We start from the raw sequence: 27,578 nt of genomic DNA, 5'->3' as shown, positions 1-27,578 counted from the left end.
TATTCATGGCACCTCTTCATCTTAAATGGTCCTGCTTTGCAACTATACTCTGCTCTCAGAGGAAAATATGCCCCTCAAATCCCTCAGACAAACATAGCTATGCTTACTTCTAACTCTATTTCCTCCTTGCTTGCTCTCAAAGAACAGAAGAGGAACTAACACAGAAGCCAAAATTAGTAAATCACCATGCACATGATTGCAGCAAATGGCAAAGGCCTCTCCTATGCATCACTATAAAAAATAACACTAATTGGGATGCTTTGCAATTTCCTGTACAACCCATAATTAGGTTAGATAAGAAACTAGCAGTGTCTAAGTGCTATAAATGTCTAAATTAAGTTATTTTGAAAGTGCTTGGCACTTTGACATTTGAGAGTTCAGAGTAATTGGGGTATTGAAATAAAATTGCTTCTGTTATTTAAAAGGTCATTATCTTCTTGGGGTAGATATATAAGGACTATTTTCTACTCTACTGAGCTGGTCTATTTGGTTCAATTAGACCTGCTTCAGTAGATTTCTAGTGGGCCTCCTCCCACTTATCACAGCCCCAGCACTGGCACAGGGAAGGGCCTGTAAATATACAGATATGGAGTATATATTCAGCTCATAATCAGGCTCTGAAGAGCCCCGAGCTTCCCCCATGAACACCACAGGCTGCTACACAACAAGGTGGCAAATGAGTCCTGACACATCAAAAGCCAACAAATGCTGGCTGAAGCCAGCCTGCCAGGCAGACAAAGGCTTTGGAACAGATCAGGATTTCACCTTCCCAATCAAATCATCTCATCGTCTGGCAGCAGCTCTGGTTATTTCCATAACTATTGGAATTCCTGGTTTACAGCATCCACAGTCCCACTGTCACACAAAGATATGCCTTTTGCTTGCTTACTAGATCTGGTACTCTGCAACTGTGTCATTCAAAGGTGGGAATTTAAATGACTGCACCTTGACTGCGTTTGATTTTGGTCAGTCCAGCAGTGTCAGTAAAATAAGGAGTAAAAGACATGGACATTGGCTGAGGAGACTTAACTTACCACCACTTCTGGAGATGCCACAGCCAGGAGATGGTAGGGAATGGACTGAGCATTGGAGGGGCCAAAGAGCACTCTCACCCCTGTGGCTTATTTCACGTGCTCCCCTCAGGAGAGCAGAGCATCCCATCAAAACTGGAGGAGATATGGGACCAGGAGAATTTGCTGTCTCTCTTGGCCAGAGAACATATGAGCAAGGGAGAAACAAAGTCCTGGGAGCCTCATGTCCAAACTGAAAAAGGAGACAATTCCTGACCTGAAACAAGGGAAGTTTCAACGCTGCTGTCACCCCCATGACTGCTGTACACCAAAGTCTCCTCATGCAAGAGTTTCAACACCCGAATATGAAACACACCAAGTGATTGCTGGACAGAGGCACCACTGTCCCCATCAGAAGGGCTACATTTGCTCAGTGCTCATTACAGCAAATATCATGGTCACTAATAATCCAGCAGACTGCTGAAGGCTGCCTGGTTCTGGGTATTACATTTCCATTAGACACTTAATCCTCGTGAAGGGAATAAGGGTGAGCTCTTTCAGATAAACCCATTAAAAATTTAATGTGGCAAATATTCATGAGCCTCCTGATGCTTGGGAAGAGCTCTGATGACAAAAAAAGTAGGAAAAAAGTTTAGAGAGGGTCGGCATTCATCCACAGGAGTTACACCAGCCTGTACCCTCTCACACCACACCCCCACCAGCCTGGCTGATTTCCATGACAATAATAGGCATGCCCACATCTCAACAGTGACACCAACAATGCAACAACTGATCCCTGAGTTGGGAAGAGCAGCACATAGTGACAACTACAGGGAAAATTTCCCTGTGGGAATTACAGATTGTCTTGCATAGATTTCTCAAAAGAAGTAAATTCTCTTTTTTTGAGGCTGCAAAGGCCTTGCTGTGCACAGGCAAATATTGCTTCATGAGTGTTAACTAGCCCGGAGAATGCTAGAGATCACACTCTACTTAATGCTCAGTATAATACTTATAAGAGTTCTGTTGATGAAAAAGGAAGCAAGATAGCCTGTGTTACAACCAAATAAGTGTAATTAAGTATTTTAGGGTTTATGGTACTCAATTAGATTAAACTAGTTTTTAAAGTCACAAAGGTTTGGTTGTTCCACATTTCTCTTCTTCATTTCCCTATAGGGCAGAGTTAAAACTTATTTCTGCATTTCTTATCCTAATGGCATTGGATTTCTTCTAAGGATAATTCTCACCCTGAGCTACTTACCCCATGCAAATTCTGAGGCAATTATAACAGTTTGTTCATGTTCACACTGTTCCACTTACAGTAACAATGGAGTTGCGCTAAAAGTTGTGCTAGAAATTCCATATTTGCTATGGAATTACTATACTTCATTTTTCAAGCATATTCTAGATCTGCTACATCAGCATCCCAAGCACATGTCACATCAGGATATTCACAGTTCACAGCACTACTGCCCCTGACCTAGCACCAAGCCTTTTCTATCTATCAGTTAAAGCCACCTCCACATCCAGAGCTGATGGAATTTCCTGGACATTTTCATGGACATTCACAATTTACCAAATACGCAAGAGACCAAAACAATATTAAAACAAGTGGTTGCCAGAGGGTTGGTTTCAGGTGATCCTTCAAGCACTTATTACAAATTTTGAGCAAAAACTTCCTGTCCCAGAGACTTACCTGTAGAAAAACTACCTGGCAGCACTCTACCCCTGTCACACACAGGCTGTATCAGGCCTAGAAAATTTGATGACTGCAGCATGCTGACATTTGTGCCTTAACTCTGCAATCTGAGTCATGCTTTTGGCACTGACATGTTTGGCATGTGTTTCTTTCCATGATTTATGTCATTGGGGAAAAATTCTCTGGGGCTAGAGAAGAACCCAAAATTTTTTCAACCAAGCATTGTTGTACAGCAAATCATTCCTAATGAAAACTTCTACGAGGATGAAATTGCAACCCACTTCTATTCATCTGCCTTTTATATTCTCCCAAATTACAGCTCCTTGAAGATGAGGAGAAGCTTGACATGGGAAAACATTTAATGTGCTTACTTCTATTCACACATGTACACTCTGGACCTGTTTTCTGTGATTCAAAACAGATGCTGCTGAAGCAACTATTGAAGATTTAAGAGAACTGATAAGCACAGAGCTGACCCTGTCAAATCCATGCTCTTTTACCAAACAAAGCCAGGTTGATGTTTAGAGCATTGGAGACATTTGTGCAGCTGCCCAGGCTGCACAGTGAGTGCCACTGCCAGCTCTAGAACAGGGAGCATCTGCCCTTGGCAAACACAGGCTGCATGGAAAGGCTGAAGGAGGAGGCAATTTGCAAGCTACTCAAGATGCTTACCAGGTAAATGAAAACACAGGTAGTGACCTTTTTTCAAAGCTCCTAATCACCTTTACCATGGTTCAGTGAAGCTGTATTTGCAGTTGACAGGAATCCAAGTCTTGCGGTCCACGTATCCAAATCTCAGCTTATTTCTAAGGAATGTGCAGAAGGAAGAAGAAAGAAGTAATATAATTTTGTTGACAATTGACCTTTACCCAGTCCTCAGGAGAAATAAAGACAGGCACAGTTCACCTTTGCTCCATGTTTTGATTTGAATATTGGTGTGTCTTGGCCTGTGTTCAGTGTATGTTTCCCTGAGCACAGAAAGACTAGTATTTGACTCATCAAGTCATGCACGTGGCGGTCAGAAAGGAAGACCAGACATGTTATCTGTGTAGACATAATGCAGACTTCCCTGTATGCCTGCATCACGAGCTTACATCTAATTACTGCATTTTCCACAGGCAATTACCTCACTCATTGTGGAGATCAGGCCAAACCAGGGGGGGCTGTGGTGGGGACATGTCTCAGCACTCTGTAGGGAAGGAGGCTGTTTGCTACAGGGGGATTTACTCATTCAGCAACATAATTCAAAGGAAGAGTCATTAGCTAAGCAGGGTCCCACAGGAAGAAGAAAGTTGGTCATGTAATTAAAAGGAGACTGGTAAAAACCTGTGTTCTACTCCAGATCCTTCCCAATGATGCTAGCAAGTCTCTAGCACCAAGATTTTGGCCTACAGCAGCTCCCATCTGCAGCACACATGGGGCTTTGTTCCTGCTGTGCTATCCAGTCCCAGTGCACTGGAAATCAGGGAACTCACTGCTCAAGGATGTGTTTGGTGGTATGAACAAAATGCCCATGACGTCCTTCATGCTCTTCCTGGCACATCTCTGACCCAGTCTGCTCGTTCAGGACGCTGCTCTGCCTGTGTGGCTGCTCAGCCCTGCGGCATGTGAGGTAAGGTATTCAATCTCTTCACCAGGTCAAGGAGGAGCAGAAGGGAGAGGGAGTTATCAATTTAGCTCCTTTCAATTATGCTAAAATGTTAAAGAGGCTGATTTTTCACTGTTTTTCCATCCCCACTAGGGACACAAATGCCACTTGAATTTATTACACTATAGTCTCAGCCTTCATTTACTACAAATACTCACTTTTACCATAAAGGGATATTGTGCAGGCAAATCCTGAAGTATGTCTAATATACTGAACTTCCAGAGAGTATAAAGACAAGGTTAGAAAGAAGACAGAAAAGAAGGAAAATTAATGATTATGTTGACCAGCTATGTCAGGTGTTTCTCCTCACCAATTCCATACATTTTGCCTGCCTTATTATAAAGAAAAAGTCAGAGATGGGAAACATTGCACCATAACACATGTTCACAGTGGGGCTGGATAAAGGCACCAGCATCAGGCTGGGAATTCCAAACTTCACTTTGCAAACAAAAAAGCTTTTCAAAAGGCATGCATACATTTTAATGCAAATTCAGGAAGAAGGGAAGTGTAAGAATGGAGATATTAATATTCTTGCATGTCAGTGAAGAACAAAAGTACTGGGACACACTCATTTACCTGTTTGAAGCCTGAGTATTTTTTACTTCATGATATTAAAAATACTATATGTTATTATTAAGCTCTGCTGCTCTTTGGCATAATCAAGGCAGTTTTATTTGCTAAATAATATTTGTGAAATACAATGTGTTCTGTCAAATGCAGTATCTAGAATAACATTTTAAATACAAAAGTTTTCCCAAGACAAATACTACAAAAATCTCATTGTCTATGTGCATATCTGTCAGTTTCTCTCACAACTTTGGGGTCCAGTGTCTAATTTAAATTATGCTTGACTGCAGGGTCAGTCCAACAACTCCCTTAAGATTCAGTCCCCAGCCAGAGGCTTCCAGTTTCTCTGCTTCTCTCATGCTCTGAAGGATAAATTTTCTCTCCATCCAAAGGGCTGAAAACCCAAGAAATCTTGACTGTTTCTTCCTACCCCTCCACAGACCAGCAGCAGAGTTTTCCCCCGTCATCACCAACAAGGAGCTTGGAGGAATTTCTTGAGAAGGAGAGAAAAAGACAAAGAAAACCATGTTTAAGAAGACACAAACAGGATCAAGGTTTTTCTGTATGTGCAGCAATAGGAGGATGCAATGTTCAGGGGTGTACATTATCTTTAAAGTTAAAATTGAAGACCCATGTTAGAGAATATTCAGAGTTTAGTACTTCAAAGATTAAGCTTAGCATTGGATCCAAAATTTCCTAGAGTTCAGTGGGTGAGTTGGGGGCAACTTAACCAGATCAGAAGCTCTTACCCTTCACTGAGATTCTATGGATGTTAAATAATCTGCTGTCCAGATTCAGAATTCAGACTTGTTAGCGCCATGTCCTGGCTTCAGCCAATGAAATCTCTGCTGCCTGCAGTGCCACCAACACTAATGAAAGTAACTCTCACCCTGAATGCTCCCCCTTTCAATGCACATCAACATCACACTAACTGCTCTAAAGCTGAGCATGCAGAATGCAAGAACATTTTATCAACTGTAAAAATTTCAACACTTTCAGAGAAAGAGACAGTAAGTTTTTTTCAGTACATCATAACATCCTGGAGTAGGAGATAACAAATACTACAGCCAGATGACTGCAGGAGGGGCTCAAGTAAACTAAAATACTGCTGGCTGTGCAAACTGAGAGGAGTTGAACAACAAAGTTGTCCTTTGGCCAAAAGCTTCCTGTTCACATTTTAAAGAGGTTGTATCTCCAGCAACTCCTAAGATAGGAGTTATTTCCATGTCACAGAGATAGTGTAGCAGCTACTAAGTTCTACAACTATTCTGGCCAAAACCTGCTATTGCTCCTGGCTTGTCTCCTACCTACCTAATGACTCCCCCAACATCATTCACTGATGCACCTAGCCAGGCTAGTTCCTTGAGGGGCTGCTTTTGGCTACAAGAGGTCCTTGACTGAGCTCTCAAAAGGCCCAAACTGAACACACAGAGCAGGAGCCCAGCCCAGGGCCCCTCTGCTGGGCAGTGGCCCTACCTGGACACGGCCAGCGCCGTCACCGCCGGGCTCGTCCTGCTCGCCTTGCCCGTCAGGGCAGCGCTGGGGTTCAGCTCCCGACAGAGAACAAGATGTTTTCCACTCTTGTTACCTGTTGTGTGGTTTAAAAATAAATATTTAGAAAGCGTCTAGGGGGCAGCACGGATGAGATTGTTATTATTTACGGTCAGCAAGTTGTTAAGCTGAGAACAAATATATTTAATCTTGGCCTGTGCTGTTGCAAAATAGGCCCATCCCAATTTAATTTGTGGCTATGATAGTTACATGTGCTGACGTGCAGCGGTATCAATTGTGTGCTAAATTGGATTTGTGTATTATTGCTTTCTAAATTGCATGCCTAGTTCAGCAAAATTGTTCATCAGTTTTCACTGGCTCTGTGCTTAATAAGATGCCCCACAATACTTTGCTGCCAGGATATAATACAGCCTATAATTGCCTAGTAAAAAGAAATTACATAAAGCCCTGGTATTATCAACTTATCTAAATCTGCTCATAACAGAACCAATAATTAAATGCTGTGGACATTTCACATACACGCACACACATACACACACCTAACAGCATAACTCAATCACAGTTACTCTGGTCTTTCTAATGACTGTGTTTCGTATTAATTTTATTTTCTTTAATGCACGGGATGAGATGTGGGAATATTTGGTCATTTAAAATAATTCTGTAGTCATCTGAATAGGTTAAGGGAGTATGACCCTGCTTTGATTACAGCTTTCAACTCTATATTAAGAATATTGTTCCTGAATCCATCTGAAAACACACAGCCTTATGCTCATGTGCAAACAGGTGTTGTCTCTACAGATCACTGGATACCTGGGGTGGGCACAAATCTTTTATGGTCTTCTTGAAAAAAAACACAAACAAGAATGTTCTGCTGTGCTCCCATGGATGGCTTTCAAGCCCTCATTTAGAAAACTGCTTAAGATATAAATTTTACAAATAGCTAAAATTTCAATCCGTTCAAAAACATCCATATGCAATTATGCCTGGAAAGACATGCCATGGGAAGTTTTAGATAAGAACTTCAGAAATTCTTAAAGGAGACTTGTCTATAGGTAAAGAAAATCTACAAAATTACTACAGAATACCACAGGGATTTTGGAAAGAATGTTAAGTCTTTTGCTTTGACTTATTGACAAAACAATCTTTGATTAGAGATGAGAACAAAAACAAATATGAGGTTACTCACATCTGGCATCTCAGGTGTTTTTACACCTTTCCTAGAAGCATCTGGCTCTGGCTAATCTGAGGCATGACAAAAGGTTTGACAAGCATCTGGTTATGCCATTAAGCATAGAGAAGCATATTGGAAATATTTTCACATAGCAATCTAAGCAATGCTGATGCCAAGTTCCATGAACAGCACTTCTGAAGATCTCTGTGGTAATGCCCAATTACTGTATAATATCTTTTTTTTCTTTTGCAGATGTTACATCTATAGCTCTATATTTATGCAAATTGTGTGCCTAAAATTGAAGTAATTGAGAATGTCTGTAATGAGGACCACAGCAAATAAGTGGAGTAAATTATACATAATAACACCACAATTCCTTTCTCTTAGAAAAAGTGCTGGGAAAAGAAGAAAGCTGCGCTATTTAGGATGTGCCTTTAAAGCTCTCTGACAGGTTTCAGCTCCAGTATTTGTTAGAACAGAGAAGTGAGCCTGAGTAGTTTTTAGTTCCACTCAGCACCACAGTCCCACCATCTCATTAACCTCAGCTCTGTGAGAACTCCATGGTATCAGGTTCAGCAGAACACAGCCTTGAATAAACACCTCCAAGCACTCCAAGCCTGCTGCTGGCCCCTGACCTGTTTGAAGGACCTCTGACTTCTTTTAAGGTGGCAAAGACAGCAAACTTCCCTGTTCCATCCCGGAGCAGGATCTGCCCACTCTGCTGTGATGCCAGGACACTTTAGTACAGGCCATCAGCAGGGGTGCCAAGGCAGTGGACTTTCTGGAGCCAGGCCTATTTCCAGCCATTGGTTTATAGGTTCATGCAGAAAGGTGGTCTTCTGAGACAGAACCCATGAGCGAGCCTGGGAAAAAGCCTTCAGCTTCATCCAGGTGTGCCCATGAGCTGGCTGGCTCAGGTGTGCTCTCTGTCTCCAAGGTGGGGCAGTTGCCACCCACACTGTTGCTGGTTACAGTCAGACTGCACCAGTGGCCCACACCACCTCCCCTTCACACCCTGGTGCTCACACCCCCTCTTCCTCCCCCAGCCAAGCAAGGCCAGCAGCACTGGGTGCCAGTGCAGTTCAGCCCACGCTGTGGTCATACCTGTGCCACCTGGCACGTGCATCACACCGCTCTGCGCTCTCAGCCCAGCACCTTGCTCCGGGGTATTGCTGTATTTCATCCTCCACAGCTGTGCCAGTGAGGGGGCAAACATGGAAAAAGCATGGGTTGTAACAATGAGAGAAAGATTCAGTTCCTGCTTCCCAGCAAGGGAATTGGATTTCTAACACCAGGATTTCGCAGTTGTCTCCCTGTCTGTCACTGTGCTGCAGGGTGTCACATTGGAGGAACGTATGCAGGGAGCTGGTGGGGTTGCAAGGCTGACATGCTATCGAATATCCCAGTAACCCAGGGAGTTCACCTACCATACAGGAGGCAGATTCAGCAGTGAATTCCTACTCATGAGAAAGTAGGTGTTAATGTAGTGCGATGAGAACTCTCAGAAACCATATTCAAATGTTTCTGAGGAGTGATAGAATTTTTGCTTTCAGAATCACCCCAGAATGGAAAGCACATTTTCAAAATTCTCCCTGTATGGCAAGAAGTCCTCTTGTAAGGAGGATAAAAGTTGATAGGAAGACAATATTTTACTCTGATTTTAATTTTCTGTCCTCTGCTGCACTGTTAAGAAAGTGGCAGGGGCTTTTAGTAGCTCTGTCCCTCCATTTACAATAAAAACCTCAACCCCTGGTCTACAACGAATCAGGATTCCTTTTCCTCTCTCATCCACCTACCCTCACCACTCCATCTGTGCTTCCTGTGATGATGATGCTGCGTGTGTCCCAGTCCATTACTTCAGCAAAGCAGCAGCAGGCGATGTGGCAGCTGGGGCTGCAGGCAGTGCTGGTGCTTGCCAGGAGCTGGCCATTGACTGTCCACAGGTACAGGTAAGATCCTGCACACGAGACAATGTCACCCTGCAACACAGCAAGAGGCAATGGCTCAAAGTCCCACACTCATCCTCCTCATAGCTTTTAAATGCTGATTAGAAATTGCTGAACGGCTGTGATGTAAATTCTGACCATTGTTTATTGGGCAGAAGACATAAACCAGACAAAGTAAAAATGACTTTTTTTTTTTTCCATGAAAAATTCTGACATTTTACATCACAGAAACCCAAAACAACTGTCTCAGATGTAGCAAGATAATGCAGAAAAGGTTTTTTTTTTTTCACACATTTTTAAATGAAAATATTTAATGAAATGTTCCCTTTCTGTTTTCCATAAAATCCAGGCTTTTAGTAATCAAAGCAGACTGAGAGTCTGACCCAGCTACCATCAGGGACAGGGGCTGTGCACAAGCAGTGCCTAGCACATGTTCTGGGCTAGAACTAGTGCTCTTACAAGTTTTACAAATAAGCATTCCCTGAAACAAGGACGTGGCGTTCACCTGCTTAGCCACGAAGCCTTTGGTGATTTCACAATCCTCCTCTGCCCCTCACAGGGAGCTCACTGTCATCGCATTTCTACACCGTGTTCTGCATTTGACCAATGACCAGCTCTGCACCCAGTGACCTGCACTTGTGATGCAGAAAACATCCTTTGCACCTCTCCCCTCCATTCCATGCAGGTGCAGCCTCACCAGAGACTGCTTATAAGGAGCAAATACACAAGTTAGTCTTTAGGGAAACACAAAGAATCAAGAGCCAATGCTGCAATCGTAAACGATCTAATCAAAAGTGCATTTTGATCAAGTTCTTAATTGAAATTCTACATGACTTTTCTACTCTTGAACCATAGTAAGAATCAGCTAAATGGAACCTCAACAGCAAAGTCATCTGATTCTGAGAAAGGACAGACATTTAAGTGTAGACACATTTAAGGACACATTTAAGCGTGCCCTTAAATTAGCAGCATGCATCTGGTTTAAGTCAACTAACACCTTACTTCACCCCTGCCTCATTTGGGGCCAGGGCTCTTTACACGGCTGGGCAGAACTCTGGAGATAAAAAATGATAGCATGTTCAAAACAGAGCTGCCAATAATTCAAGAGATTAAATTTCAGCTACCTTATCTGCAGGAGAGTACATGATATCCAGGCATTTGGCAATAATCTACAGTGCTTTTCAGGTCTGGATCAGGGATTTAAAACCAACTGAAATAATTACAGCAAGCTTTTACAGTCCTCCTTAGTTTATGAACTTTTTGGGACAGTTCTTATTTTGTGTCTACACTACACAAATAGCATGGGGTTTGGACCTATAGATGGAACTTCTAGATGCTCAAGCAACTCCAACAATCATATAATGAAGAGCTATACAGGGCTCTTATTTCACTGCTTTTTTGGTTTTTTGTTTTTCTTCAAAACTTTGCTTTGAACCATTCTGAATTTTTCAGGAAAAAACCCTTGCTACCAATCATGTAATTTTGGGTCAATCAAAACACTGTAGCACAATGGAAGCACTTTGTTTCTATTTCTGTGTAGCTTTTCATAAATATATAGAAAAGAATTAAACAAAAATTACATTTCAGAATTAAGTGTTCTATTTTGCAAACGTCAAAGAATTTTTTAATCCACAAGATATGGACCTTTTTTTTCCCCTTGAAGCTTCAGTCATACTTTTCTAAAGTTTTTCTTCTATTAAATGAACCTTTTGATATACTATTATCCAAACAGCTTAACTATTTGCCCTCCAATAAAGATCAGACATTTGGAACAGTCAGCAGACTGTACCTGGCACAGCCTGTCTCAGTTTTGGATAGTTCCAGGAGAGCAGATACCTGAAAAGGCTGCTGTACTGCCTGGTGCAGAATGGAGAGAACTCTGTCCCTGTGGGATCTCCAGCAGCCCTGTGCCAGCCCTCCCCTTCATTTCTGAGTGCTTGGCACTGCTTCAGCTCACTTCCCAAGGGACCAGCAAGATATTCTGAACTGGCCTGCTGAGGCCACTGGCCACTCTACACTAATCAGGACTGCTAGGACTGGGGGCTGAGCAGGCACTGAACAGACAACTTAATTCCCACCCTCAAATTGCTAGCCATCAGACTGCATGGTTAATAAAGCTCTGATGGGAGATGACTGTTTTGGCACAGACTGAGTAGAGAATATCTGCCTGGTTTCTTACTGCTATGAACTCAATTTTGCTTTTGTATGATATCCAGGACTGGATTCAACCTTGAATTTCTTGAGCAGCTGAAACCTTGTTCTAGTATATCAGCAGAGAGAAAAAAACCCCACCAAATATGAAAGCAACATTTTTGGGAGGTAAAAGGTTGGGCAAATAATCTCATCCAGTGTGTTTACAGTAAAATCCAGAGCAGAATATTTTCCTATTGACATGCATGAAATTCTGGCCTGGCACAGACCTCAACAGATTTGTACCCACTGCTGTCAGGAGCTCTCCCTGCTCCTGGAAGTAGAAAGGAAAGGAAAAAGCCAACATATCACTGCAAAGGTGCAAGGCAGTTGTCACCTGAGCTGGCAGACTGCTCTCTAACGTGTCTCAGCTTCATGAACGTGCAGCTCAGACGTGGCTCTGCTGCATGAATGTCAGGAAAAATTAATGAAATAACAGGGGCAACAAGGTTATGGGTGAGACAAATCCAGGAGGTACTAAGGTAATACTTCATGCTCCATAAACTAAAAGTTGTTTAATCCTGCTATCTATCTATCCACAGATGCTTCTTAGCTACTTAGCTACTCAATCTAAGATGTTGCTTTTAGTGCTCGCCTCTCATCATTAAGAACACTATTAGCAATCTCAGTAAAAAGAAAAAAAAAAATCAATGTATCAGACTCTCAGGATGTTTTTATGTTGGGAAAAGCTCCCATTACATTATCATGAAATGTTCATGGTTGCATCAGAAGAAAGATGATAAATGAAGATCTTACTGTTGAATTGTTGATGGCAACAGAACGGAGGCTTTCCTGGTGGGCAGGAAGCTGGTTTATGAACGTCAGCTGGTTCAGGTCCCAGATGATACACGTTCTGTCATCGGATCCACTCACAAAGATGCTGTAGGTTACAGATGCAGCAAGGCAGGTCACTGCCTGAGTGTGTCCATACAAAGCCTGGTGGGGAAAAACCAAGCAATAAACCACAGCAGACGGTGGGTGATTTACTAGGGAACCACGGTCCTACCTCGCTTGCTTAGTAAGAACAAGCAACCTAGTCATTCTTCGGAGAACTGAAAGGGGAATGAGGGGGAAATACCAAAGGATATTACAGAGAAGCATCCTTGTCCTCAGCTCATAGCTGAAGAAAGCTGAGGGTCTAAGAGATTATATGACTTGCCCAAATTACAAAGTGATTCAGGCCCCTTGGCTTACTCCTCATACTCTAAGACAGTGCTTTGTGCTCAGAAAGAAAAAAAAAGTAATTTTTCACTTCAGCCCATGCAGTTTTAACTAAAATTTATGCTTGGAAATTTTTCAATATTTAAAAAACTTTTTGAAATATGATTTGTTAAGATGCAATTCAGTAACCTTCTGAGTCTTATCTTTCTGTGTATCTGAACAAGTACTAATACATTTCTAATATTGGTTAAGAGGAGAAACAGCATTTATGGAGAATTCTTGCTTTAAAGCCATGTAGGAATGCCTTTCTCTTTCATCATTACACAATATTCTTTTGTTGTTTTTGTTTTATAGGTTCAGAGACATAAGGAGTGCCCAGTTAAACTCAGCTTTATATAAACAGTTTCTTTAAAACAGAAACATGCTTTAGGCAATTTAAGAGCACAGATAGAAGGCATGGATTGAAGTATGCTGCTAACAATTGTTTTATGCAGTGTTCTCAAGTGACAGCAGGGTAGACTTCTGCTACATAATGTCACCATGATATTTTATGAAAAATCCCTTCACCAGGATTTCTTCTCCTGGGAAGATGGGAAGCTTCAGCTTCTCCCTGTTTTGCTGCTTTGGAATGTGATTTGGAGAATTGTTTACCCAGTATGTGAATTGTTTGAATTTAATCACCAATCCCAGTCCAGCTGTGTCAGAACTCTGGTCAGTCACCGTGTTTTTTAATTACCATTCTCTTCTAGCCTTTGGTTTGTATACTTTCTATATAGTTTAGTACATAATTTCTTTTAATATAATATAATATCATAAAATAATAAATCAGCCTTCTGAGAACTTGGAGTCAGATTCTCATCTCTCACCTCGTTCTGGGACCCACAACACCACAACAACATAACCACAGGAAATTACAGTAAAACCTGCAGGGCAACAGAGGAAAAGTCCTTCACAGCTTTCTTAAAAAGCCTTTCAGGGCTCGTTTTTTAGCTGCCTTACTGTGAAAAATCAGACCCACCAGTTTAATTTTTGGTTTTCAAAGGAAATGCCTATTGCCTGCTGGCTTTCTTTTTGTGACATTATTGGGACATTTCTAGATTCTGTCTCAGTTCAGCTTGAGGCAGGGTAGCCACATGTACCAGATGGCTTTTCTGGACACACCTTGCCCTCCTTCCCAGCATGTGAGTGCGAGACTGAACTCTTGCTGGCTAACATGTGCTGCCACTTGCCAAGGTCATCAGGACAACAGCAATCAAACAGCAATCCACTGGTGAAGAAGCTGAGCTGCAGCAGGCTCTGTATTACTGAAGGTCACCTGCAACTGTGTGGGATGACTTCCAGCTTGAGACTTACTCCATTGACAAGAACTGCCAACTATACATACTAGCACAAAATTAGGTCTCCAACTGTGGTTTTGAGAAGTCAGAGACACTCTCACCTGAGCTCAGTGATAGCTTTAGGCTGGCTGTGGAACATGTTTTTACAAAGGACTGGGCATAATCAAGTGTCTACACTTTAGAACTGTGCAAGACTGCAGCAAAAAGGGCTGGGACAAGGCAGGTTCAAGGGCTCAAAATTTCCTCTCCTTTCTCCAAAGGGTAAAAGAAAACATATCCAGTGTGAAAGCATCCAAACTTCCAAATTAAGCCAAGCTAAGCTCCTGCACAAGCTTCACTAAAACATTTTTTCTCTTTTATTTTAACCCACGAAGATCCTACTTGGCAGTGAAACACTTTAAACACAAGCTGAGTGTGGAAGAGATGGATAGACCTGCACACAATTACAGCATCAGCTTCAACCCAGCAGTCTCAATGCATATTCATGAAAAAAAGTCTCATGCTTTTGACTCCCTCCATCTTTTCATTATTACCCTGCAAAGATTGACAGATTTTTCCTTAATGGGAAATATCCTGCCGCATATTCACATAAAGATCTCAAGGCCTATCTCCAAGGTATTTTAACAAATATCAAAAGTCAAAAAAGAAAGCCAGCTTCGCTGTAAGGTCCATGAAAACTTAAACCAAGTTTGACCATTGAACTTAACTGGCTGACAAGGACACAGACATGCTCCACACCTTCCTGAGAGGTCCGTGGGGCAGAGAGAACACCTTGCTCAACTGTTTTGTTTGGCCCAGATGTTCTGGCGACTGGATTGCATAGATCCCTCTGCTAGTAAATTGCATGGATCAATACTGAGGCAATTATGCTCAATCTTTAGTGTTTCACAGAACTGTGGAAGCAGATCCCACTAGAGAGGCAAAAGCTACTTTTTCTGCAGAAATATAGTTTCTGTACTTTACTACATTCCAAACCAGAATGTGTCAGTCCCATGAGACAGCTGGTAAGTGAATAGCATCCACTTTATAGCACATAAGCTGTTCTTAAGCAAAGCTCACTCTCTCAGGAAATTTTTTTGTTCAGCAGAAAAAGCAGCCACCATGAAACAGTGAATTACAGGAAAGCAGAAAGTAATTCACTTTTAGAATTAGACAGGCATTTAGAACCATAGTTCAAGTTTACATCCAGTCCAGACAGTCATAAAAAGGAAAAAAACCTCTGCTGGCAAAGTAAAGGAAAAAATACAAAATTTGTAATTGCATGATCTCATACCACTTTGTGGATTTTGGGTAATACCGAATTAATCGCAGCAGAACACATCAGCAAAGCTGATTTTAGATTGTTAAAGACATTATAATGCAGATAAAAGCCAGCCTCTTTGGTTGCCTGAAACTCAGACTGACCCCCTAACTGGTATTGTTTAGTTGCTGATGAAAATTATTGCTTATGATTTTCTCTGCTGCTATTTCTTCCATTTCTACATTCATGTCCTCCTTTGGAACAATAACCAGCTGGATTAAAAGGTCATTAGATCTTGTCTCATATTTCTGTCTTCTACAGCATTTAACATCATAAACCTCAACAGAGAGGCTGCTCTAAAACAGTTTCCCCTGCTAATTTCAACACAAATTCCAACAGGAATTTCTGATAAATTAAGATCTAAATACTTCTCTGGCATTACAGTAGACAATGAAGTTTTCACTTCATTTAACGATAAATAAAATATGTTTTGGCTTAAGGTAGGAAGAACACTGAAATATCTGAATACCCCTCCAGAACAAACAAAAAAGACAAAGCTTCAAACACTTGGAGACCTTGGTGATCAATGAACCCTTTGTCTGCCTAAAAGTAGCAGAGTTTTTTAATCAAGAGTATCTTCATTTCTTTAGGGAAGAAGGGCCCCATGCTACCTTCCAGATATGATAGTGGGGTAGTCTAGTTCTACTTGTAAAGCTGAGAACTCACCATGGCTGAGCCACACAAATCTTGCATGAGAATTCAATTTTGTAAATGAAATAGCATGTATGCAGGTGGTTGGTGACTACAGATGAGCTCTAAATCAACAACCACTTCAAGGCTTTGGATAATGAGGACTAAAACTATAGTATTCCTATTGGATGCATCCTTTCCTCACAGAGTGACAGATTTTATGTTCTGAATTCAGGCTGAGAAAAAAGAATCAAGAACTTTGCCTGTGGAGGCTTCATCTCCACTAGCTAAGTTTGCAGGATATTTTAGAGATCCTGTCCATTGCTGTAGCAGCCCACAACAAATTATAAGCATCTCTAGGTGATACTTGTTTCTGAAAATAACCCGAGGGCTGCACTTCAAGAGAGGAAAATATGCATTGTCTTCATTATTTCTTTTATCATTATGAACTTTGAAAATGCTACTAATGGGAAAAAAATCCACCAAGTGGCACTCATAGCTATGAGCTGTTGGTATAAGGCATATTATCAGCTCCTGCCCTGATACAGGCTGTCACATGTCATATGCTTATTACTGCTGTTTTCCTGCCATCTTATTCAACAAAGGTGCTTATTCTGACAATCATCTGAGAAATAAAAACCTTATCTTCTGGGTTTCATCAAGTTTCCATTGCAGAAAAGCCACAGTACTTACCTGTCTCAGTTTTAGCCATTTCACTTTGTCCTTGACCAGGGAGAATTCCCAGACACACACAACTGAGCTTGTTCCAGATGTGATGATGGTAGTTGCTGAAGGACACACTGCACAGAGGCACTTTCCCCAGTCTGCCAGGCACTCAAATGTAGTCACATTCTGTACAAGAAAGCATTTTTAAGTCAAATTCTCATTGGGTGATACTATGTGCTTGTTATTACCAAATGACAGATTCAATTTTCAAAACTGACCCTCCATATTTTAAATCTAAGAAAGAAAAGCTCACCATAACCAGTCTGTATGTGGGCACAGCTGTGAACACGTGGACCTGCACAGGCTGTGGCTGCATGCAGCTGTGCCACCTTCCAGGGACCAAGCAGGAATGCTGAACAAAGCTCAGTATCTCATGTCTTAGGAGATCCCAATTCCTTTTGTGCCCCACTTCCTACACAGCTTCAGGAAAGCTCATTCTGCCAGCCATATTGTAACAGAAGGCAAACATTCCATGTAGATTAAAATGAAGTCTCAGGCTGTGATGGCCACTGCCAACAGAGTTACTGCCAGGCCCTCAAACCCCCCCTTACTTGGATTGAAAGCCAAAAGACAAAGCACTAAATTCCATTCTGTGCTCTGTTAGCAGCACCCAAAGCAGTCTAAAGCAGTGTCAGGTCTATTACACACTGCTACAATCACAGCACAAGCATCCTCCTGCACATTCTGCATTAGCTCTCCCCTACACAGCTGGGACAACAGTCTGGTGCCAGTGATTCTGGTGGAGTTGGATGGCACAGCTACAAATCCCCTACTACAGAGAGAACAAACCTTTACCTACTTAAGGCAAGGACTAAAGTTTTTCATAAGCTCAGGTCCACCAGCACTGCTGACCCAGAGAAAATTCAAGCTGGACTCCCAACTATTAGTCCAATGACTGTGTAATCACACTCACTATGCTCAGCATCACCCTGAGTTTTGCAGTGACAAACTGAATAATTGATGCCTGCAGCAACACTATGAACTGCTAAGCACTGATTTTATTAGACAGGGAGCAGAAATTAAAATATATCTCATGGCTTTTTCATTTCCATTGACTTTGGGTATGTCTGTAAAAACATAATGAATGCCACTTGCACAAATATCCAAGTCAGTATCTTGCTGAATTACATTTTATGCTAATTCTGGTAACTAAGCTAACTCAGAATTCTTTGCATAGCATTGTCCCAAATACTTCCAAAAATCAGTGTATTTATGGCAGAGGAAGAAACTAGATCTGTCAAGTGCCCTAACAAGCAGTGTGATGATATAGACCATTTATTTTTAACAGCAAAGAATTAAGAGTATTAACTTCATTATTTTGAATGGATGCACTGGGCTATGCTAGAGCCCAAGGGGAATTGACAGATGGTTCTGTCTTAATTCCAGCAGAAATTTCTGCACAATGAAATTTCTAATCAGTGACCAGGAGACCTTGTGTTGTCCTTATGACCTATGGACAACACAATCACTAGATGGAAAACTTGAGAATTTAGATGGTTTTGAGCAGCTTAACATCATTTTACACTATCTTGGATATCCAACTTTAGATTCTTCAAGAAGGTTGACTGTGAGAAAGTCCTGTACAGCATCCTCTGAAATCAGCTCCCCAACAGCCTCTGAAATGGGTGCCCAAACCAGTCAAAGACCACAACATATAACTCATCTCTTGAATTATTAGAGTTTTTCTTATTTACCTTCTCAGATCCATAGGTGCCAAAGCAGCAGGTGAAGTCCTCAAATCCCCAGCAGAATGTTTTACTCCAAAGAGGAGGAATCAAAATTTTATTTTTTTCAACAGCCAGAATGCCTTTCTCTGTATGAACAATGTGCCCAATAGCTCCCTTGGGATTGTCTGGCAAGACAGAGAAAATATTTAATTCTGTTGGGTTTAGAGCACTTATGTTAACTTTTCTCCTTGCACATCTTGTGTGGTGAGGCTGGCAAGTCTCACATCTGGGCTCAGTGCTGTGGCCAGGCCCACAGACAGAAATCCACTCTGAAACTGAGATTCCACACACAATAGTGGAAACACTTCTCTCCAGTGGACAGTATAAATGTATGTGGAGAGGGTGACTTAAAAGAAAAATTGTTCCAAACTCTACAATAGAAGTTTGAAAAAGTTTTCAGTGCCCACTCCTAATACAAGGATACAAAAATCACAGTTGGTCGGAGGGATCTTGATTGAACCAACCCATACAAAGCTGTGAGACTACTTTTGTGATCCTGAAAATCCAGATTCATCCTATCCAAAAGTTCTGTACTTGTTAGCTCAGAAAATGGAACACAGCCCCTGCTGCACCTTTTATGGTAACTGGTGAGAGCTTCAGATTTTGCAGACTGCTCACAAAAGGAGGAAGAATTCCACTTGAGTGAAGAAACAGCCCAGTCTCTCTTCCTGCTGGACCTTTCCCTTGAGCATTCCTAGATGGATGTGGTTTTGTGAAGAGCTAGAACAAAGGAATGTCATTGAAAAATAAATCTCTATTTGCAAGACCATGCAGGAGAAACACCTGTTTAAATCCTTAATCACAGACTCCAGGACCACCATACATAAACCTCTCAATTAAAATAAAACCTTATGCATAGTGCATTTTCATCAGACTACAACCCTCCATCCCTCAGAGAGACAGAAAGCTAATCCCAACAATTCTGGACAAGAAAGAAAACATTGGTGAGACTCTGAGCTGGGTTTTATTTGACTATACCCACTCCCAGACTAGTGATTGATTACTTGTGTGACCGTGCTGAAGGAGCAGAACCCAGAGCTGATGCTGCAGCTGTATGGGATACAACAGGAACAGCATGGTTGGACAGTGGGGGTGCACACTGATGTAGTTTACAGTCTGGAAAATGCTACAGCTCATCTTTCAGCAAATTTACATCAGATGGTGTTTCTGATTTAAGTCACTATGACTGTTTTGCAGTAAAAATACTGTAAAATAAAGATAGATTTCATTCTCTGCTGTCATGATAAAGTGGTACCTGCTTTGGTATCTGTCCAAAGTTGCTGATAAATCCCAGGATAGTGCCCTTAATCAGAGGATCTTTAATGTTGTTGAGGTCCATTTTGTCTCCATAGAAGTAAGGGTGATAGGTGTTAACTGCCTCCACTGCAGCTGAGCCATGCTGCTTGTGGCCAAAAATAAGGTCTATCCAGCGATGAAGGTGGGCACTGACATAGTCACTTTCCAGGGCCTGGAGCAAAAACAAAGTTACTGAGTTCACCAGGCTGTGTCCATCACAAATGCATTGCTGCTTTCCAATCCTTGCTGGAGACAAATATTCTGCAAGTCAATCATCACACTTTCAGTTTCTCCAGTACCACCATTCTCAGCACATCCTTATGAAACACTAAGAGACTAAACTGGACCCCCACAGGAAACAGAAGGACAGGCTGCCACATGTTTGACTTAACAGACACCAGGAGCAATAGCCTCAGAGACAACAAAGGTGGGTTCCACAAAGCAAAATGAAAGCATTCCAGAGATCTTGGCACGCACTGTGATTGGCACGTGGATTAATGGGACCAGAATGAACAATTACTACTGGAGAAGACTGGAAGAGATGCTATGAGGTAATATACCCACTTAAATGTGAGCTCATAGAAAGCTCAATGCAATCACAGAGGAAAACTTGAACTTGGAAGAACCAGACAGCAAGTTCATAAGCAGGGGATATGAGTTCAAGCTGAACCTGTGCCCACCAGCAGGTTAGCCAGTTTTACCCATGAAAATTCACTAAATACTGCTCCTGCCATCACCTGCCTCACCAAACTTTTGTGTTTTCCCAGCCTTGCCCAATGATTCAAGCAGCAGTGGCAAGCATTATTAAAAGCCCTTTCCTATCTCCGAATCATTTGACTGAGTAATCCCTGATGTTCAGTGAAAGGTCTTCCAAGCAGACCAGCCCACCCAAAGCACAGCAGAAATAAACAAACTAATGGGATCCAGAACAATGGCTCATTTCACAGAGCAGGCTGTTGCCCAGTGCAGCTGGTGTAAATGACCGTGCCCACAGCTATAATGATCACAGGGCAGCTCACAGAGCAAGCACAGTGTACAATCTGTCCCTGAACAGACTCAGAACTCATTAATAAAAGCAGTTAGTCCATGAATTACAAACTGTAAATTTTGACTGGCACTCCTGCCAAAGCAAAACAGAGCAACTAACAGAGCTGTAACTGTGCAGCCTCTCAGAATTTCCCTGAGCACTATGGCAAGCCCAGCCAGGGAGGGAGAACTTGTGGTTTAGGGAGGAAGTAAATACACTTATTTAGTGGACTAGATTGCTAACTTATTAAGCATGAAACAGGAAGCTGTTCAGAGTTTTATGTCAAGAACAATTATTTGCTCTCACATTGTTGAAAGCAATATGTCAAACCTCAGAACAGCGTCAACCTCAACGTTTTATGCACCAAACTCCTAAAAATGGCCACAATACCAGTAATTAGTACCTCCAGCCTTGTGGATATCATCAGAGGAGACAGAAGCCCTCATGTTTCAGAATTCAAGATCTCTGACTCTTCACTTGAGGGTTAGACAAAGTCTTCCAGGCAGGTTAATTAAGATTTCTTGCACTCCCCTGTGTAGTGCCTAGTATCAGCTATGGTTGAAGAGACAATATTGCACTGACTGTACGGGAAATCTGATCAGGTCTGGCAAATTATTAACACAAGTCTATAAATATGATCTTTCATTTGCTAAACTGTTCCAATTTGAGATTTAAATTAATTTATCGGCTGTGCCAATGTTAGTAAACAGTACAGCCCAGTGGAAGCAGTTCTGTAAACAAATGGTAGAGAGCACCCAGTATCCACATTAAATGTACTCTGGGGGTTTTACTTCCAAATAAATCCAGATTGTTCCTGCAGGCTGAATGCTACCAGCATCTGGAGCACACAACTGGAGTGCAGCTTTTCTTTTATTTCATCCAAAACAAATCTAGTTCACACAATCTGAGAGCATTCTACAGTGACACTAGACCCATGCTATGCAGTGATGACTGTAGTTTGATTCCCAAACTGCACCATTACTCTGGAGCACAAGGCAAAAGCAGATTTCTCCATTGTATCAAGTGCCTTTGGTGTGTTCACCATTACACAAGCAGTAAGGAGCTCAGTAGCTTACACTCCAAACAGCACAATAGAAGAGACAGGATACCTCCCTATGTTTTCCTTTGAACAGCATCAGTGTGAAATTGCAGCATCTTTCAGTCATACATGGCTTTTTTTCTGCAGCATAGCTGGTAGGGAAGGACAGTGTTGCCTTTCCCTTATTTGGGGAACTGGACAAGAGAGATTGAGATTTTTGTTGGAAAAACCACAAGACAGAACAGCAAAAGGAACCATACCAACCCAAAACCTCCATGCCTTCCATGGAGCCACTGAGGAGTATGAGGGAGCTGTTGCATATTTGACCTCAATGGCCAAAACCAATTTGCAATAGTAAGGAGATAGGGCATTCATTCTCTGGACTCAATTCTCCATTTTAGCAAGGACTGCACTTCCAGCAGCACATCTACAGTGCACACAAAACTTGGATGAGGATCTCCTTCCTCCTAGCAACTGTGGTTATAGGCACTGACAAAAGCTCAGGTCTCTCTTCCCCTTCCATCACCTTTCAGTGTGAACAGAGCTCTGAGCCTCTAAGTCACTCTCTACACAGCTTCAGAGATGTCTGTCTCAGTAACATCTATTACTGTGTATGTACAGGAAATTAAACATTCTGAACATGGCTTCTAATCTCCATTTCAGTTCTTTGGCAAAAAAACTCTGGTAGATAACTGCATTTTCAAAATTATTGAAGACAAAATTTTAGTAGGTTATCCATAACAAGAGTTATCCATTTCAAAATACGTAAAGCAGCAAGATAGAAATTTAACTTCCTTTAAAAAATTTTTAGCATTATTCTTCTGACACAGATTTAAAGTGAAGTGTTTGGGTCATAAATTCAAAATAGAAACTAACGAGAGCCTCTTAACCTCTTAAATGAAAAGATGAAATATCTCACTGTATAATCAACAGTCACACTGTATAAGCAACAGTCATAAATAAAAAGAAAAAAAACCCAACAAAAAACCAGAGGCAGGATTACTGCACACAAAAATGTAGGCAAGGGCAGGCTCAGATCATATCCATGTCCATTCCCTGGAGTAACCTGAGCATGTGTGAATGAAACTAGAGTTGAACTGGCTCTCTCTCTCATACTCAGTCATTCCCAAGCCAAAGAGTTTGTGGCACCAGGAACCTTCCAGTACCTAAGAGGAGGCCTACGAGAAAACCAGAGAGGAACTTTTTACAAGGGACTGTAGTGACAGGAAAAAGGGGAATGGCTTTAAACAGAGAGGGTAGATTTACGTTAGATATTAGGAAGGGATTGCCCACTGTGAGGGTTGCTTAGAATTTAGAACAGGCTCCCCAAAGAAAGCTGGGGATGCCCCATTCCTGCCCCATTCGAGGTCAGGTTGGATGGGGCTTTGAGCAACCTTTCAATCCTAGTGAAAGGAGTCCTTGCCAATGGCAGAGGGGTTGGAACTAGGAGATCTTTAAGGTCCCCTCCAACCCAAACCATTTTATGATTCTATGGAATTAATGGTAGTTTAGTGGGAGCATTGTGGTTGCTGTTAATGGTTCAGAGAACAACAAAGAAAAGTATTTACAAAATAAGAGTATGACCCTGGTTTTGTTGAAAAGAAGAAGTAATAGTTAGGGTAGTAAGGAGGTCAGAGGATTTAAGCCAGCATTTGGAGAGGTCAACTGAGGAGAGGCTTATTTGGAGATACCAAAATAGAAAACATGGCTGCATCCATAGGTTTGGATATAATAACCTACAAAGTGATCATTGAGAGAGAAAGCTGAAATCCCAATGGCAGGACCTGCAGAGCAGAGATGAGAAGAACCCATGAGGCAAAAACTGACACACTGTGACAAACCAGAACAATGTAATGCCTTGAAAATCATGGGCTATTTGTTTAGCCCCACCAATGGTAACATAAATTCATCACAGCTGTGCACAGCAACAGTCTGTGTGCACTCACACATGCAGCTCAGCCTGAGAAATCTGATGGGGTAAAGCAGGAGCACTAGAGAGGCTTGCACCGAGATATTATTCTGCAAAGTCTGAGTTCAATGCAACAATCTTCATCCAGAATTGCACTTGCATTCACTTTTATGTAGCAGATGACATCACATGGAAGACTTTCTAACTATTAATAGATAGCACTAATTGCAGTAAGTCTCAGGACCTTAGAGCTATTTGCTTTCAAATTGCCAAGGCTGACTCCATTAAGGGCAGAGAATTACATTAGGTTTCCCCCATCCCAACCCCCAAAAATAAAAAAGAACCTTTAGTTCTGGCTTGACTCAGAGATGGAAATAAATAATTTAAATAAACACACAGATTGCTAGCAACAAGACGGAACCGTATGCATATAAATTCCTGTGCATTGTATTACGTTCTCTTACACTTGTGGGCTGAGATATGTTCATGCCACAAACCTACACATAATCCACATCTGGTCTGGAAAGTTTGCCTTGATTGAAGGTGAATTGTTAGGCAGAGAAACAGTCATGCAAAGTTCAGAACCAACACAAACATCAGAAAGGCAGGATGCATTTGGATCCAGCATTTTCATTTTGACTCTGGCCTTCAGAGCTTCATTTTCAGTGGCACCCAGACAGAATTTTATCACAAATCTTTATATTCACTGACCTGTCTGTGCAGAAAAATGAATTTATGGGGGTCTCCATCTGCCCAAGGAGGAAGCTGCACATCTCCCAGCACTGTTCCGTCCTGCATGCAGCCTGCCGGAATTACAAAGGAAGAATCCAAAACAAGAATCAGACACATTGAAAATAGGAAGAACTTTACTAAAACATTGAAGTCAAAGGAAATTGAGGTGATTTCCACACATACAGTTTCAGGTTCATTAGTGCCATAGAAGACTGAAGAACCAGTGTTCTGGGGTTACTGATCCAGTGATAAAGCAGTGAGATGTTCTAGTAATTGTCACTAACTCAGTAAAAATATGCATGTCCTCAGCATCAGCCATTTTAGTACAGAATGCAAATGCAGACAAGACAAATGTGTTTGCACAGCTTTCTTTTTATACATAATCCTGCAGGCCTTACTGCCAAATATTCTGACCAAAGCAGCCACTGACAGGGATTTTGTTCTCAAGTCCTTTGCAACCTGATCCCTTTCAGAAGGTGAGCATATGTTCTTAATTCAGAGCACAGTGTTGTGCAACTGGATGAATTCAAATCTAAATTGAGGTTCAGCTCTGGGACCACAGGTTTCCATACAATTTAGCAGTGAACAGATTCAGGTTCTTGGCTTGGCCTATTTTAAAATATTCCTGTATATTTGCTCTCTGCTGGCAAGATTCTGGTGCCCTTTGGGTGCCCGCACTCAATTCAAAAGACTCAAGTCTCTGTGTCTTGATTTCAGCCAGGCTTTGTTTCTTGGCCTCCTCTCAGGAAGAAGCTACCCTAATTGTTTCTTATCATTCAACAAACTTCTAACAGATTTTTTTTTCCTTATTCTTATATCTAAATATAGAACTATAAAGATTACTATCTCTTAGCTTGTCTCATTTCACTGATACCTTAAATCCAATTTTAGCTAGATTTGAATGGGTTAAGTTGCCTTTGCTGTCACAAATTCAGGATGATTCTTCAGGTATTTTTCCTCTGCCTTAATTGTTAACCAATTAAAGAAATTTTTTTCTATTAAAGAAAGCAGCTTTGCCTTGCAAATGATGTGAAAGTCCTGTAAAATGAAGTGAGTCAGAACTGCCATGCCTATTTCTGACTTGTGTTTTTTCTGGATTCTCTCTGAACCTTCATCATGGATGCAGAAAGGTCTAGTGACAGTGTACATTCAAAGGGGATTGTGATGCTGCTTGAGGACAGGGAAAATGTATCAAGTTCATGTGAGTTGTTTGTGCAGAACTTTTGAAGATGAGAGTGAGGACATTTGGAAACTAATCTCCTTATGATCTCATGCAGAGTGAAAAAACAAAAACAAAACCACCTTTCACCAACACAATTTAGCAATTGACACATCTCCAAAAGAAGAATACATTTTCAATAGTTACACAAATATGATAATATGGCTAAACTTTCAAAAGCAGTTAACTAGATTGGTTATATATAAATATCTACTTTTGTGTGACAAAACATGCAATTCTTTTGCCCAGAAATTAATAGGAACTACTTGCTTCTTTTCCTGGGCTGGAAACTTGGTTCTTCTGATATAATTCAGTTTCAGAAGCTTGCATTCTTGTAGTGTTATTTGAATAAAAATTGATCTCATGGTTAGAAAGACTCATCCACATAGTCCAGAGACCAACTCTCAACATGTCATCTGGATCTCTCCTTTTGGTAGAATGCTGGAGAAACACTTATGTCCCATCTAGAACTTACCAAGTTCAAAGTGATTTGCATTGGTTAGGAACTCTGGCAAGTAAAAGAACTCAGGGGTGAGCTCCCTGACATCGCTCATGTTGTCCCTCGATGCTGATTCCCATGTGCTCTTGACACTGTGAAACATCCGGTCTGCAACATCAAAACTCCCACCCTGTGAAATGGAGACAGACCAAAGGCCTTCAGTGTGAGCATTCTGCTACATTAAAAGCATCTTAGCCAATTTTGCAATGCCCCTTATCACATGATTGATAAGGGGATGTCTCAAGATCTGTCCCAGCTCCATACACTCTCATCTTGCTGGGAGTTCTCTCATTCCTGATTTGTAGATAGGTATGTTGAGAGGCCATAAAGCCTGGGGTCTTAGCACAGTCTGCAATCACAGAGGCAAGCAGGAACCATCATGAGCAGCTTGAGAATATCCCCATGCCCGTTTTTAATGCTTCTGAAAGCAATTAATTTATTTCATCCCAGAGTGGCTTGCAAGCGATGGACCACGTCATTTGTGACCCAAATAGTCGAGAACAATCTCATGCGAAATCCTCCTGTGAAAAAAATCCTTGGAGAAGGGGAGGTGACCACTGAAGTAACATTAATTAGATCCAGGAAAACAGGGAAGGCCCAGTGTGCAGAGACTGGTCATTCAGTATGGGAAGGAAGGACAGCATAAAGAGAAGAGAAAAAAAGAATTTCTGGGGCCGGAGCTGAACTGGTAAGCAATGAAAGAGATCACATCTTGAGAATATTCAAATAAATTTGGATTAATGAGAGCGAAACACTAGACAAAAGTGGCCTTAGTATCCCAGGACATCATTCTGAACTAAGGCCTCAAGGGGAAATTAAAATAAAAGTCACTTACTGAATGAAGGATATATGCCTTCTAATGAAACCATTTTTCCCACAGAATTTCCTAATGGGATTTCAGATACTGTATGCATTTGTGAAAATCCGGGTTTACCTTTACATATGGAACCCTACATGGAGTATGGAAGGATTTAATGTAACATAAAATTTCTATACTAATGGAAATATCCAAATAAAAATCAATTTTTGGAGATCACCTGAATGAGTTTGTCAGAAACACCAAAATATTTTAGAGGAAAGCTGACTTTTTAACTGTACCAAAGTGACAGAAGTGAATTGTTTCTCAATACCTAGTTCAGGTGCTGGCAGCAGAGCTCCCAGGCTAATATAGATATTTCTCATTGGGGTTAATTAATTTGGATCATATGTCATGAGACATAACTCTGTAGCCCACTG

The 27,578-nt window shown here is 41.4% G+C and overlaps 1 protein-coding gene across 1 annotated transcript in view; it reads right to left on the bottom strand.

Moving 5' to 3' along the window:
- Positions 1-5,135: 5,135 nt before the first annotated feature.
- WDFY4 (WDFY family member 4) overlaps positions 5,136-27,578 on the bottom strand; it is a gene marked incomplete at its 5' end in the record, with an annotated part of 123,276 nt that continues 100,833 nt past the window's right edge. Inside the window, 11 exons of the mRNA XM_084210746.1 lie at positions 5,136-5,414; positions 6,398-6,509; positions 8,709-8,796; positions 9,401-9,583; positions 12,497-12,676; positions 16,862-17,020; positions 18,589-18,746; positions 19,194-19,341; positions 19,877-20,089; positions 24,604-24,695; positions 26,319-26,472. Coding sequence (XP_084066872.1) covers positions 5,348-5,414; positions 6,398-6,509; positions 8,709-8,796; positions 9,401-9,583; positions 12,497-12,676; positions 16,862-17,020; positions 18,589-18,746; positions 19,194-19,341; positions 19,877-20,089; positions 24,604-24,695; positions 26,319-26,472 — 1,554 coding nt within the window. The 3' untranslated portion in view covers positions 5,136-5,347. The remainder of the gene's footprint in view (positions 5,415-6,397; positions 6,510-8,708; positions 8,797-9,400; positions 9,584-12,496; positions 12,677-16,861; positions 17,021-18,588; positions 18,747-19,193; positions 19,342-19,876; positions 20,090-24,603; positions 24,696-26,318; positions 26,473-27,578) is intronic.

This window comes from Fringilla coelebs (assembly GCF_963513975.1).
Source record: "Fringilla coelebs genome assembly, chromosome: 8".
NCBI lineage: Eukaryota > Metazoa > Chordata > Aves > Passeriformes > Fringillidae > Fringilla > Fringilla coelebs.
Note: the sequence above shows the minus strand (reverse complement) of the source record. Positions and strands in the feature narration are given on the sequence as shown.